The sequence below is a fragment of the Diceros bicornis genome, chromosome 32 (assembly GCF_020826845.1).
Source record: "Diceros bicornis minor isolate mBicDic1 chromosome 32, mDicBic1.mat.cur, whole genome shotgun sequence".
Taxonomy (NCBI): domain Eukaryota; kingdom Metazoa; phylum Chordata; class Mammalia; order Perissodactyla; family Rhinocerotidae; genus Diceros; species Diceros bicornis.
The window spans coordinates 20030489-20045072 of record NC_080771.1 but is presented as its reverse complement, the minus strand read 5'-3'; the positions used below and the strand labels follow the sequence as shown (position 1 = coordinate 20045072).

The 14584-nt window shown below is 47.5% G+C and overlaps 1 protein-coding gene across 6 annotated transcripts in view; it reads right to left on the bottom strand.

The window, feature by feature from the left end:
* PRMT7 (protein arginine methyltransferase 7) overlaps positions 1–14584 on the bottom strand; it is a 44565-nt gene that overhangs the window by 3155 nt on the left and 26826 nt on the right. For 3 of the 6 annotated variants that reach the window (XM_058528094.1, XM_058528092.1, XM_058528093.1), the window contains exons 7-15: positions 13795–14036; positions 13398–13578; positions 9325–9452; positions 8760–8895; positions 7644–7727; positions 7204–7251; positions 6438–6527; positions 2793–2954; positions 1575–1649 (exon numbers count right to left, since the gene is read on the bottom strand). In XM_058528094.1, coding sequence (XP_058384077.1) covers positions 1575–1649; positions 2793–2954; positions 6438–6527; positions 7204–7251; positions 7644–7727; positions 8760–8895; positions 9325–9452; positions 13398–13578; positions 13795–14036 — 1146 coding nt within the window. Of the gene's footprint in view, positions 1–1574; positions 1650–2792; positions 3002–6437; positions 6528–7203; positions 7252–7643; positions 7728–8759; positions 8896–9324; positions 9453–13397; positions 13579–13794; positions 14037–14584 lie in introns of all 6 variants that reach the window. The other 3 variants (XM_058528096.1, XM_058528095.1, XM_058528097.1) reach the window with 3 other exon arrangements.

The window sequence follows — 14584 nt, the reverse complement described above, 5'->3', positions numbered from 1 at the left end:
GTGTTCTCTGGGCTGCCTCCTCAAGGTCACACAGGAGTTGGTAGCAGGGAGGAGAGCAGACAAAGCTGAGCAGGGAGAGGACACAGAGAGTAGCCCAGGCAGGCAGAGCGGCAGGGGTGACTCTGCAGGGGGTTGGGGGAGCCTCATGGGGTTTCCTCATGGGGTTTCCCAAGACACAGCCAGGCTTGGGATCTACAAGGTTCACTTGGGCTCCGTGTGGAGGAAGGCCCAGCGGGAGAGGCAGGAGGCTGCACGGCCACAGGCGAGAGATGAAAGCAGCCCAGACCAGAACAGCAGCAGCGGGGGAAGAAAACTGAGGATCCGACTGTTATGGAACCCGATGACCAACTGCAACTGAAGGCAAGGACTTGGCTGGGAGGATGCCCGGGGCCCTCAGCCCAGGCAGTTGGGTATGAAGTAGTGGCAGGCCTAGGATGGGAGCACTGGAAAGGACCAGGCTAGGGGTGGGGGAAGAGCAGGTGGATTCTGGAAGCATTAAGGTCAGAGTCCACTGCTCTTAGTTATTTGGTCTGAGTTCAGGAGAGATGCAGACATTGGCCAGCAAGAGAGAGGACAGGGGACAGCCAGGGAGGGTGGGGTCAGGCAGGGGCCTGAGGGAGACCTAGACACACATCTTAGGGGATGGGAAGGGTGGAAGTTCAGGAAGGAGCCTGAGTGTGCAGTGACTTGGCACAAAAGAGATTTCTAGAAGCATGAACAGTCAGTGGTCTGCTGTGGAGGAGCTGGTAAGATGCAAACTGAAAATATCCGCTGGCTTTAGTTACTTAAAAAAATGTTTACACAAGCAATCTATAATCACTGTAGAAAAATGTGAATGGAAAGATAAGCAACAGGAAGAAAATTAACCACTTCCTAATCACAGGGCTAACATTTTGGTGTCCACTATTCCATTTTTCTCAGTGTGTATGCGTGAATTTTCTTAATATATAAAAATGGAGTCGTGTTCCTTGTCCTGCCCTTCTCACATGGACACATCAAGACTCTTTCTTTGATCCTTGCAGATCCAACCATCATTGGCACCTTCACGTCTGTCTGGGTTCTGGGGGTGGCAGACCCTGGTAGCTGACTCAGTTCCCTACTGATATATAAATAACCCTGAGGACCCTCCTTTCACATCTCTCCCCATGCTCTAGCAGCTTCCCTTGGAATGGAGTCCCCAAAATGAAAATGGCTAACTCAGAAGGTTACCAAACTGCCTTCTAGAAAATTTGTCCCAACAGAGAACAAGCTGCTGACATTGGCAAAAACAGATCTAGTAGCACAGTGATGGACGGGCCCCAGCCCAAAATTCTGATTCAGGGGTTACAGCCCAGGGTCAAGAACGGCCTGGTACCAGACTTTGAGATGCAATGGTTCGCAGGTTCATGCTCATGGTGAACCAAGCAGAATAAATACACCTGCCCTCTCTGCCCCTAACAGAAGAGCTCTCTGCACGCTGCTGGCACTACCAAACCCAGGTCCCTCTACAGAATCCAGACGTCCCTGTTAGGGTCCTGTGGCCATGAGAAGTGGGTGGGTGGGACATTGCGAGTGGGAGCTGTGGCCCCACTTACCTTAATCATGTCATCCATGATGTGCACATCAAAGCCTTCACAGTCACCACAGGGGCTCCGGATCCGCCACAGGTCCTGTGAGGAAGGTACAGCCTTCACTGATACCCATCTGCCAAGGCATGCTGACATCCACACTCACCCATGCCACAGGTTCTGTGGGACAGCACAAAGACATCCATACCCACCCAGGGACACAGAAGTGCAGTGACAAGTGCAAGAAGGGTCAGTGAGGTGAGGCTGGGGGCTGCCCTAGCCCCAAACCTGAGGCACATCTTGCTGTTCCCACACGCCTAGAAGAGACTCCCAAGGCTGAAGGAACTCAGAGACACCAAAGATCCAGACTGGTCCTTCAAGTCTGCCAAGTCTCACATGACCCCAAGTCCTCTCCTACAAGGGGACAACTGGCCAGAGCTACTAGGCTGGGGTTCTCGCTCCCTGTCCATCCTGAACACTGTTTCTTTGGGAGGCAGTTTGTAAACTAGTTCTCGAGGCTCTGCACCTATAAACAGAACGTGAGGACAAGGGGAGGGAAAGGACCAGAAATGCACTCAGGGCAGGCAACTCTGTGTCCTGTCTCCTGGAGGTATGCCTGGATAAGCATCATTCTCTGCCCTCCCTCTTTGGTCATGTGAAACTCTGACCAGGTATATAAATAACACAGAAGAAATGTCCGGAAAATAAGTGATGGAGCCACTAAGCTACCAATGGATAAAGCCATTCTTACCAAAGAAATATCAAATGAGGCTCCCTCTACATTTCAGGTTAAAAGCATTTCAAAATCCTTTTAATCAAAAACGCCTTTCCCAAAATGACTTTGTGATTGGTTCTGCTTTGATGAGAAAATTAAAATGAAGCTTTTCAAGTTTTCCTTGAGTAAAGAAGCTGATTCTCCTATCTCAAAATGCTTTTAACTGGAGCCTCAGCTCTTAATGAGAGCAGAGCAAACTGCACAGCATGTCTTCTGAAACTCTTTATATTTTTTTAAATTATTCTGATAAGCCATAATTGTAAAATGACAACACACAGCCATTTCCATTTCATATACCAAATTACTGCATTTTTACAGAGACCAGCCTCTTCTATTCAACCCTGCAGTGTGCTGAGACAGAAAAGTAGAGGCCCAAATCATTAAGACTAGACTTGCTCCACCTGCACCCAAAGTCTCTGCAAGAAAACAAGGTCCCGCACCCCTTCTGCAAAAACCTCTGGGTGGCCTACCCTGAACTCCACGACCACAGCATGCAGCGAGGCAGCCTGGGGCAACACCACGGCGCCAGGCCCCAGGTGCTGGTCCACGGCGGTCCGCACGTACCAGAAGAACAGGTTGTGCCATGGCAGCAGGCTAGTGGTGAAGAACGGCTCCCCCAGGAGGAGAGAGACCTGGCGACCAGAGCAAGAAGCAGGACCAAGGCGTCAAAAGGATTTGGCTGAAGAATGAAGAACAGGTCACAAGTTTCATGGGTAAATGGAAGTAACAGACCATTCATTCATTCACTCACTTAGTCAACAAGCAATCATGCCAGGTCTGCACCTGCCCTTGAGCATACAAAGATGAGAAACAGACACAAGCCCCTTCCTCAGGAGGACAGAGTGGAAGAGGGAGCAGACGAGGCTGGGGGCTGTCCTCATAGAGTGTGGTAAGCTTTGATAGAAGCAAGGAATGGACACATGGATGCACCCCAGAGGTAAGAGTATCAGGAAGGGCTTCCAGGATGGCACCCTGTAAATCCCCACTCAGAGCTTTACCATGACAATTTATCCTCAGGGCTCCTCTAACTGCCTCCCTCACTAGGCTCTGAGCACCACAGAAGAGGGGCGTTGGCAGCCCAGTACTCCCAGAACCCAGCAAAGTGCCTGGCCCAGAGCAGATGCTCAGTAAAGGTTTGCTGAGTAAATGAACACATGCATGAACAGGAATCAGAAAAGCAAAGGTGTGGGGCGCCTCCAGACAGAGGGACGGAAGGAAAGAGGTGTGGGTGAGAGTGAGGCCCTTTCGGGAACTTGTCAGATGAGCATGCGGGAAAACAGTAAGAGTAAGGCCAGGGGAGTGCAGAGGCGCCAGGACACCCAAAGGCAGCTGATGATAGGCTAAGGGGGCTGGACTCTGCCCTGGAGGCAAGAGGGGGGTCCCTAAAAGCTTTAATCAGGGTTTCAAAATAAGAAGGAATGTCTTTTAGAAAGATCCCTCTGACGACCATGAAGTACATGGGGAGACCACCTGCAGGTGGAGCTAGGGACAGGAGGTGACTTGGGCGAGTACTGCAATAGTCCAAGCAAGGAGCAGGGAATCTGTGCAAAAGGAGGAGAGCGAGACATGGCAGATGCTGAGGAAACAGACCACCCAGAGCGTGGCCAAAGCAGATGGGCATCAAGAGAGGGGCCAGCCAGAGATGACGCCTGGGTTTCTGGCTGAAATGACAGAGATGCAGAAGGAAACACTGAAGACAGAAAAGGCTCGGCCCTGAGTACTCCCTGCTCCCCAACATCGGGAACGAGACAAGAATGCCCACTCTCACCACCTCTATTCAACAGTGACCTGAAGTCTAGCCAGTGCACCTTATCAATGGTTTACAGAATTTAAATATATTTTTAATCTTCATCTATAAGAAAAAAAAGAGCAACCTGTACATGAATGTTCATAGCAGTATCGTTCACATATTAGCCAAAAAGTAAAATAATCCAAATGTCCATCAACTGATAAATGGATAAATAAAATGTGGTATATCCATACAATGGAATATTATTCAGCAGTAAAAAGAAAAAAAGTATTGATTTATGCTACAACGTGGATAAACTTTGAAAGAAGTCACTTACAAAGGACTATATATTGCATGATTCCATTTACATGAAATGTCCAAAACTGGCATATCCATATAGACAGAAAGCAGATTACTGGTTGCCTAGGGCTGAGGGGATTGGGGGCAAATGGGGAGTGACTACTAATGGGCATGAGTTTCTTTCTGGGTGATGAAAATGTTCTAAAATTAATTGTGGTGATGGTTGCACAATCTTATGAATATATTAAATCAGTGAAGTGTATACTTTAAATGGGTGAACCGTATGATATGTGACTTATATCTCAAAAAAGTTGTTCTTAAAAAAAAAAGGCATGGGGGAAAATGGGCAAAAGATTTGAATAGACATTTCACCAAACAAGAAACAGAATATTTAACAAGCACATGAAAAGGTGTTCAACATTATCAGTCATTTGGCAAATACAAACCAAAACTATGAGACATCACCACACCTGCTAAAATGGCTACAATAAAAAAGATAGGGGGCCAGCCCGGTGGCACAGTGGTTAAGTTCATACACTCTGCTTTGGCAGCCCAGGGTTCATGGGTTCGGATCCCGGGTGCAGACCTACATACCACTCATCAAGCCATGCTGTGGCGGCGTCCCGCACACGAAGTGGAGGAGGATTGGCAACAGCCCAGGGCCAATCTTCCTCACCAAAAAAAGGACAGATAATACCAAGTGTAGGTAAAGATACAGAGAAACTGGAACCCTCCAGTTACATCCAGTGGGGATGTAAAATGGTATGGCCACTTTGGACAACAGTGTAGCAGTTTCTTTAAAAGGTAAACAAAAATACCATACAACCCAGCAATACTAGGTATCTACCCAGGAGAAGTGGAAACAGATCCTTACAAAGACTTAGACACCAGTGTTCACAGCAGCATTATTCACAATAGACAAAATCTGGAAACAATCCAAAGATCCATCAACAAGTGCAAAGATAAACAACATGTGGCACAGTTATCCAATGGAACACTATTTAGCATTAGAAAGGAACAAGATACTGACATGTTCTACAACATGGATGAACCTCAAACACATGCCCAGCGAAAGAAGCTCGACACCAGAGACCATATTGTATTATTCCACTTATGTGAAATACCCAGAAAAGGCAAATTAATAGAGACAGAAACCAGATCAGTGGCTGCCTAGGGCTGGGAGCAGGGTGACAGAAACGTAAAACTAGATAGTATGATAGTTGTACAACTCCATAAATTTACTAAAAAAATCACTGAATTGTACACTCGAAATGGGTTATTATGGTATGTCAATTACATCTCAATAAAGCTGTTAAAAAAAAAAGTTTGGCAAGAGAGATGACAGGTTCCAGCTTGAAGGGCTGTGGGATATTTGAGGAAAGATATCCAGTTGGCAGTCAGACATACGAGATTTGAAGACTCAGCTTTGAAAGTCATGGATTTCTAAACGGGAAGGCATATGATCACCAAGAGAAGAGACACAGAGGGAGAGGAAAGGATGGACAAGGAGAGAGCTCCAAGAAACATCCCTAGGGAAGAATCAAGTGAAGGAAGAGAAACCCATGAAGGACTGAGAAGGAGCAGCTGGAAAGTTAAGAGAAAATCTGGAAAAAGCAGTCTCTTGAGAACCTAAAGAGAAGTGTGTTGAGGAGGGAGAGGTCCCTGGTGGTAAGGGTCCAGGGGTACAGTGAGATGAAGGCTGCAGGGAGACTGTGTTTAGTAACTAAGAGGTGGGAGCAGCTTCCAAGGCCCACACTAGCAACTGAAGACCAACTGCGGCGGGAGGAAGTGAGCGGGAAGCTGAAGCAAAGGCAGCGGTGCCCTCTGTGAGAGGGCACGGCATGCTGCTATTAACCCCAGCAGAGGCGTTCTTCCCTCACTTGACGGAGAAGATTAGACAGAGTTCAGAGTAGTGCAAGTATTTGCTCATCAGGCATCTGTGCAAACGCTCCCACACCCTCAACAGTGGCGCGTTCTTAGCTGGTGAGTGACGCAGGGTACCTAGGGTAAGGCCCAGAGAGCGAGGGGAGCCCGGACCATCTCAGTGCTGTGCTGCCCAGGGCAAATGCAGAGGTCTCCTACTCACCTTTTTACCTTCCAAGTCTGCAGATGTTAATAATTCAGGCCGTTTCTCTATTATATTAATTTTATCTTCCAAGTGGTTAGCCTTGAAAATCTTAAAGAGAAAACAATAAAAGTATTGTTTTTGTCCGGAAAAAAACATCTCTAACTTGCTTTATCTGTTTGCAGTTTTCTGGCCAAACGTTCCAGAACCACTTTATATGCTTTGTGGAAATTCTCCCCTCCAGGGGCATCCTATAGACCAAGGATGAGATCACTGGCAAAATGTTGTAACAGCAAAAGAAATTTCTCTTGTAGGCGCGTCAGCAGGACTTAGCAGTAGGCTTGCAGTTCTGGTGGAGGCAGGTTGTCCTTCAGGGAGGAAATCAAAACCAATCACTGGCCAGGAGGAGAAATACCGTCACAGAACCAACCAGTCGGGTCAGCTTGTGATCAGTGACTCCCGGGGTGCTGATGTCCCAGAAACAAATCGTAAATTCAGTTCTATCACGACAAAGATTTTAGTTTACTTTTATGTGAAGTAAAAAGAAAAGCCTACACTTCTTCAGCCACAAAAAACAAGAGCCTAAACGTTTGCGGCTATTCAGTGACAGCCCCAGAAGACTTCCAGGCCAGCTCTCAACACAGGAGTAATGAGAGCTCTCACTGGCAGCTGCTACTTCTCCCAGTGCCCTTAGTGCCGACGCTGCTTCAAAGCGATCAATCCCAGACTCAGGAAGGCAGGCCCCACAGGTCCCCTCATTATTTCAGTAACAAGAATTATCACTTACTTTTTTCATCAGTCTGTGAGAAGCTGCTGAACTCTCTATTGTAAATACCTAAGGAGAATACCATGCTATTAGTTGCAGGAGATTCACTTGACAGAGAAAGAAATTAAAGATTAAAATGCAACAAGATCATTCCAGGACAGAGGGCACCACCTAACCAACTCTACCTGCGCTTATCACCCACTGGGACAGCACCTACATTCTGCACTGTCCCTAGCGAGGTGGCAGATTCAGACACCAGAGCTGCAGCCATATGACAAGAGCTATAGCCTGACTCCTGCCTGCCCAGAGGCAATAAACCCCTAAGCCCCTGAACCAAGCACGCCACACACATGGAGCTGCACTTGCAAAGAGCTTTAGTCACAAAACTGTGTACCCGAACCACACGACACCTAACTCAAGAGCCACCCTCAGGAAGCTGGAAGAAGGCACATGCCCACTACCTGCTCTGCCCCAAGGTGATAGGCCAGCATGGAGAGCAGACTGCCGTCGCTGACACACAGGCAGACACTGTCTGACTTCAGCACCTGCAGGAAAAGAGCAACCTCAGCAAAGGTTTTCTTACAATCTGTCAAGAAATTCTTGTTGGCAAACTAACAGAAACATGTCCCTCCTCCTGACCCCACTAACTCATTCTGTGATCATTCAATTTCATCTCCTCCTCACTCCATCCCTGCCACCACCCGGCTGGATCTTCATGCCCCTACACCAGTTATACTTGCCTCCCAGGTCCAGGTACAACCAGCCCCCATCATCCAACACACCCACCTCGCTCTCCTCTCCCCACCCAGAACCCAATGTCAGGAGAGACCCTCCTCAAGCTGTCCTAGAAGGCCCAGCTGAAGACCTGCCCCACTTGCCTGAGGCCATCTCCTTCTAGTCCATGACCACAAGCCTCTTCTCTGTCTGGTCACAGCACCAAAAGCTGTGGGCCTGTCAAGTGACTCGCCCAAGGCAGAGATGCCTTTATGGGCCATAGATCCCTCTGAGAGAAACTTAGGACAGATGGGATCTTCCCTCCCCCTAAAATGCATGCATGTGCATACATGCACCCATATTTCTGCATACGACTCCAAGGGGTCCAAGAGACCCCACGCGAAGCCCTGCGTGTGGTCCCTAGGCTGAGAGACCCCTGCTACAGGCAGCAGGGAGCAAAGGTTTTCAAGCAGGAGAGTTATGTGACCAGATTCACATTTTAGAAAATTTTAGAAAGGATGTAGCAGATGAAAAGAAGAATGGGGTGGCCGGATCCACTAGGATCACTCACAGGAATTGCTGGTGACCACAAAGGCAAAGCATCCAGAGAGACAAAGGCAGGGACCAAGGGTAGGCTCCCAGCCCGAGGCTCTCACAGGAGAGCAGAGAACAGGCCCTCAGGAAGTCCAAGAACAAGCTCCTTGGCTCTCTGCCCAAGCGCCCGCCCAGAAGGAGCCGGCTGAAGCCACTCATAGACCAAGGAGCACAGAAAACAAAACCAGCAAATCATAAGCAAGCAATGAGCTGGGCCCATGAGACAAACTCCTTCTTGACCACAACCACCAAAGGGGCTGGACACTTACCATCCTCAAGGCCTGGATGTATTGATCAGTTCTGTCCTGATCGTTGATCTCTCCAAACCGAGGCCGGTTCCAGAGCAGGTGAGCCTGGCAGTCGCACACGGGACGCCCTTGGTGGATGCTCCCGTTCTTTTCGGGGCTGAGCCAGGAAATGAACAGACAGACACAGGGTCATGAGCATGACCTGCTAGACACTGGCAAGCATGAAGGCATGACACAGGAACCTGCCCCAGCAAAAGAGAGATGGGCCATAGAGGGGACACCTACGGTCCTCTAGAAGGCACGAGCCTAGACACTGGCTCTCAAGTGGACGTTACAGATTGGAGGGCCCTCCAATTCGAGGCTTCTCATATACGTCTGTTTCAAATGGGGGCCCCACAAACAGGGCAACCTCTTCAAGCACACGCAAACGGGTGCTGAAACAGCCAGTCACAAACTTCCTCTCATTTTATTCTGTTCAGATACAAATGTGCCCACTCCTGCCTCTACAGGGTCTGTAAATGGGGAATTTACATAAGTACACACTGTCACAGGCCCAGTGCCCCACCCCACAAGGCTCAGGGCACACCTGGTCCTCTGAAGGCTGTACCAAACACAGTAGTCGTCGTGGTGGGCTACCAGGCAGAGGGTTGAGCCCTGGATGACGGGCTCCTCTTGTGGCAGGAAGTACACACACTGCATCCAGTGGTCCCGCCACTGAAATGGGAAACAGAGAACCAGCTGTCATCAAGCTGCAACAAGAGGAATGCTTCTAATCCAGGAGTCAAAACTCAAGCCAAAAATCAGTTTGCAAGGAGACTACGGTGTGGACTGCAGAAAGCTACTGTGGCCGAAAAAATGAAGAAAATTTCAAGTCAGAGAGGCTAATGGCCTGAAAGCTTGCTACACTGCTGGCTTTAGGAGGATACAGTGTGGCCTAGGGCAGCGGTCTTAAAGAGGGGCTCAGGGGGAGGAAACTCCAGCCCCTGCCGTGTGTGCGTGTGTGTGTGTGTGTGTGTGTGTGTGTGTGTGTAGAGATGGAAGGAGGGAGGCAGAGAGGGAGGTAGAGAGAGAGAAAGCAAATGTGGAAAATGTTAACAATTGCTAAATTTAAATAAAGGGCATATGGGTGTTTTCACTTATTCTGTGGATTTAGAATTTTTCACAATAAAAAGTAGGAAAATAGTATAGAAAGGTTTGTGTTGTTTATTCTTTTGAATCAAATAGTTTTTAAAGAAATGGAATACTCTAAGTTGTAAAACATGGTTTATAATGATCCCGAGTGAACCTTTAATAAGCTGTGTTGATCCTTTTTGACACTATAAACCCCACATACAAGATTCTATCCTAAGAAAAAACAAAGAAAAGAAAAAAGGTATATTCACACAAATATGCACATTACAGAATTATTTATACTAGCAAAAACTGGAACCAATCCAAATGTCCAGGAGTTCAAAACTGGATATAAAAATCCTTATGCAGACATTTATTTATTTATTTGTGTGTGTGTGTGAGGAAGATCAGCCCTGAGCTAACATCCATACCAATCCTCCTCTTTTTGCTCAAGAAGATTGGCCCTGGGCTAACACCCACGCCCATCTTCCTCCACTTTATACGGGACGCCGCCACAGCATGGCTTAATAAGCAGTGCATTGGTGCACGCCCGGGATCTGAACCCCAGGCCACCGCAGCGGAGCACGTGCACTTAACTGCTACACCACCAGGCCAGCCTCACCTGCAGACCTTTAAAATGATGAATATGACGACTATGGTACAGCAGGACAAAACAGAAATAAGCACTGACAAAAACCCATGCACGTGAAAAGAGACCAAAGAAAGGGAGTTCTTTTGGGTGGTGGGACCATGAATGACTTTTGATTCATTTTTGTTTTACATAATGAGGTTTATTAGTCTTATAATCTTTAAGCCTCTTTTAAAAAAGAAAGAACTGTCCTAAAAAAGTGGAGGCCTGGCTCAACTCTGATGAGACGACTGCCTGCTCATTCTCCGTTATCATCAGGAACTAAGGAAAACTTGGCCCTGTGAAACTCCAAGAACGCCGCTCAGCAAGAAAGCAAATGAAGCTGATGCCAGCCCCACTTCTCAGAAACGCAGTCTACCCTACCCAGTCTTGAATTTAACTAAAAGACAGGTGAATGATATTCTCATGTCTATTCAAACAGGAAAGTCAGAAATGAAAATCTAACCAGATAGTTTTTGACAAAATAAACAGTGAAAAGGAAGAAAAAAAGGTTCTCTAAAACCATTATTCATTCCTTACTATGCAAATTGGATCCAAAGGCAAGAGAAGCCTCGGGCCAGCCCTGTGGCTTAGCGGTTAAGTGCGTGCGCTCTGCTCCTGGCGGCCGGGGTTCGGATCCCGGGCGTGCACCGACACACCGCTTCTCCGGGCATGCTGAAGCCGCGTCCCACATACAGCAACTAGAAGGATGTGCAACTATGACATACAACTATCTACTGGGGCTTTTGGGAAAAAAAAGGAGGAGGATTGGCAATAGATGTTAGTTCAGAGCCAGTCTTCCTCAGCAAAAAGAGGAAGATTAGCATGGATGTTAGCTCAGGGCTGATCTTCCTCACAAAAAAAAATAAAATAAAATAAAAGCCTCCCCTGACCCTTCTCCTTACTCGCCTAGTGCTTCTCTGTCACCGTCTCCAGCCTCCCAGGTCCTAATGCTAAAGAGCTGCTGACAGAACCCACTGTCCAAGGTGAGACGGGCTGAATATATTTCGGATCAAGGGCAGTTTAGGGAAGTCATGAGGAAGATTCATTAGCAGCTCTTCAAATTCCTAACAGTCCAAAAGTCACCATCCAAGGACACAAGCCTCACAGTCAGAAGACCTGGGAACAAATACCCACCACTGCTGCTTAGACACAAGGTCCTGCTCCAATCACTGGGCAGGGCTGAGTCTCAGTTTGGGCATTCTGTGGTTACCCAGCATGTCTTATATGAAGATTCAAGGAGAAAATATACATAGTAGCACTTTGAAGATATGCAAATGAAAAGTATTAACATTTTAATGATATTCTTATGTTAATTTTGCAACCATCACACTCCCGGAGAGGAAGAAAGCACCTCAGTGCAAATCTCAATTCTGTGGGAGAATTCTGACCCTCCACCCACCCACACCCACACCCACACCCACACGCATATACACACACAGCCTGCAGAGGACAGAGCCCCACAGAGGGAAGTTCATGCACACTAAAGGGTACAGTAGAGATGGAGGAGCTCACAGGACCAAGGGGCCTGACCACAGTCCTGCAGCAGTCATGGCCCTTTGGCCTAAGCAGTAACTCAGGGAGCGGAGGAGCTGCTAAGGCCTTCCCTGAAGGCACCCTGTATACAACTGAAACCAGTAGGTGGGCAATCAAAGGAAAGCCAGTGCCCAGCAAATGGTAACAAGAGGACAGAACACAGGCCTTCCAGGTAGAGAGGGAAGGTTCCATTCCTCAGCCCTGAAGAACCTTTCCCACTTTTTTGTCCTTTGAGTGTGTGTGTAGAGGGGTACCTAACATATGCACATGAAAGAAAATTCAAAATATATAAAAGGGTCATGGAGTGAAAACTAAGCTTCCTTTCTACCCCTAACCTCCAGCCCCCTTCCCAGAAGCAACCATTTTTACCAATTTCTGTGAATTCTTTCAAAGATATCCTTATACATACACACCACACATCAACACATACATTCTTATTTTTAGTAACACCAACATTGGCATACCACACACTGTTCTGCACCTCTATTTTTGTTTCACTTAATGATATATCCTGGCGATTGTTCCACACCAGTGCACAGAGAGCTGCCTCATCCTCTGAATGGATGTAGGATAATGGACTTAGCCAGTCTCCTACTGGTGGCCTTTAGGTTGTTCCAGTCCTTTCTTTTAAATCAAGGCTGCAGTGAGTATCGTGGCACACATGTCATTCTACACATATGCAAATCCATCCAGAGCCTTAGTGACTAGAAGTGGCATCACCTTCCATCTTGAGGGACTGGGCCGCACTGTGCTCCACGGACACTCTGACGATCACTTTCCTGCTCTTCCCCATAGCTCCACCAGCAGTGCGCTACCAAATTGTTTGAACTTTATTTACTAAAGGTGAAAAATGCTATCTCACTACAGTTTAAATTTTCATTGCTCTTATGAGTGAGGCTGAACAACTTTTCACATGTTAAGGAGTACTCCGTATTTCCTCTTCTATAGTTCATGTCCTCTGCCCACTTTCTATTGAGCTGGAAAAGGTAGATTTTGAAGCCAAATGAGGCTGTAGACAGGCTGTAGTTCTCCAGTCCAAGCAGATCTGAGGCCCCCTGGGATTACTCAGGGGGGAGGGTGGTGTGGGATCTAAGAGTGGCTGTGTCAGGATGCAGGAGAGTCAGCACACCCAAGCACCCCTGTGGCTCACTGCGTCCACTGGCGCTGACCATGAACTTGGCCTGAGAGGTCTACCTTATATCTTACCATAGCTAGCCTTGCTTTTTTTTTTTCTTTTTTTAAACTCTTCTTTGACATTGATTCTGACATAGTCCCTTCTGTCTCTAAATTCTTATGAATCTAAGGTTCAACATGCTACTTTCCCAAGACAAAAAGTGGGCAAGTTTCCTGATTTACATAACAGGTACTCAGCTTCTGCCTCTTACCTGGAGCTCCTTTGGGTCTGACTGCGCCCAGAAGGGGGCCATGGTGCACTTGATCTTCCCCTCAGGGTCCATTTCAATGTCCCACCAGGACAGAACCACCTGAGCTCGGCCAGACGCCAGAGGTTCAAACTGCCTGCTATAACAGGCTGCTGAGCTACTGACTTGCTTGCTGAAGTCCACACTATGGAAGAATGTTCAGGAACTTAAACATATTTTAAGCTTGCACACTCCATTTTTAAGCTTTTATGGTGACCTCATCGGCTTGTTTGCAATGGACTCTTGCCTTCAGAGGCAGATGACATCAGCTAGGTTTCCTTCCCACTCAAAAATAACTTCCAAAGACCCCAATCCCACCAAATGTCTCAAACCGCCGTCACCCTGAGTGGCTTCTTGGTACCTGAACATAGGCAGCACGTCGCTGAGGACAGTGAAGTCAGTGGGCGACACCTGGTTCAACTGAATGTCATAAACAGAGGGTGCCCCAGGGCACCTCTCCAGTTCCAAGGGGGGGATGATGACCTGCTCTCCATGGCTGGTCTGAACACGGATGGGAAACAGCTTGTTCCACGACCACATCCTTCTGGACTCTACCAGCTGTGCATAGACGGTTGCTCTATGAGGCACTGCTTCACAATTTTCCTAAGTTTATATTAAAAAAACAAAACAAAAGAACAAAAAAATAAACCAGGTACGTGGACCCACAGCAATGCCCATTGATCACAATATTCCTTAATATTAGGCCTGTTTACCGGCCCCGTGACTTAGCAGTTAAGTGTGCGCGCTCCGCTACTGGCGGCCCAGGTTTGGATCCAGGCACGCACCGACGCACTGCTTGTCCGGCCATGCTGAGGTGGCGTCCCACGTACAGCAACTAGAAGGATGTGCAACTATGACATACAACTATCTACTGGGGCTTTGAGGAGAAATAGGGAAAAAAAAGGAGGAGGATTGGCATGGATGCTAGCTCAGGGCTGATATTCCTCACCAAAAAAAAAAAAGAGGCCTGCTTAGTAACATCTAACGCCTTACCACTATTAGGATAGTGAACTTTTTCAGCCTAATGCCCTTGGGAAAGAAAAAAAAAGGAACTAGATTTCAAAAGCAATACATGTTATGCCTAAAATGATTTACATCAGGTAAGTTCCTAGCTACGTGACACTCTTAAATACTTCAAAAATAAACCTTAA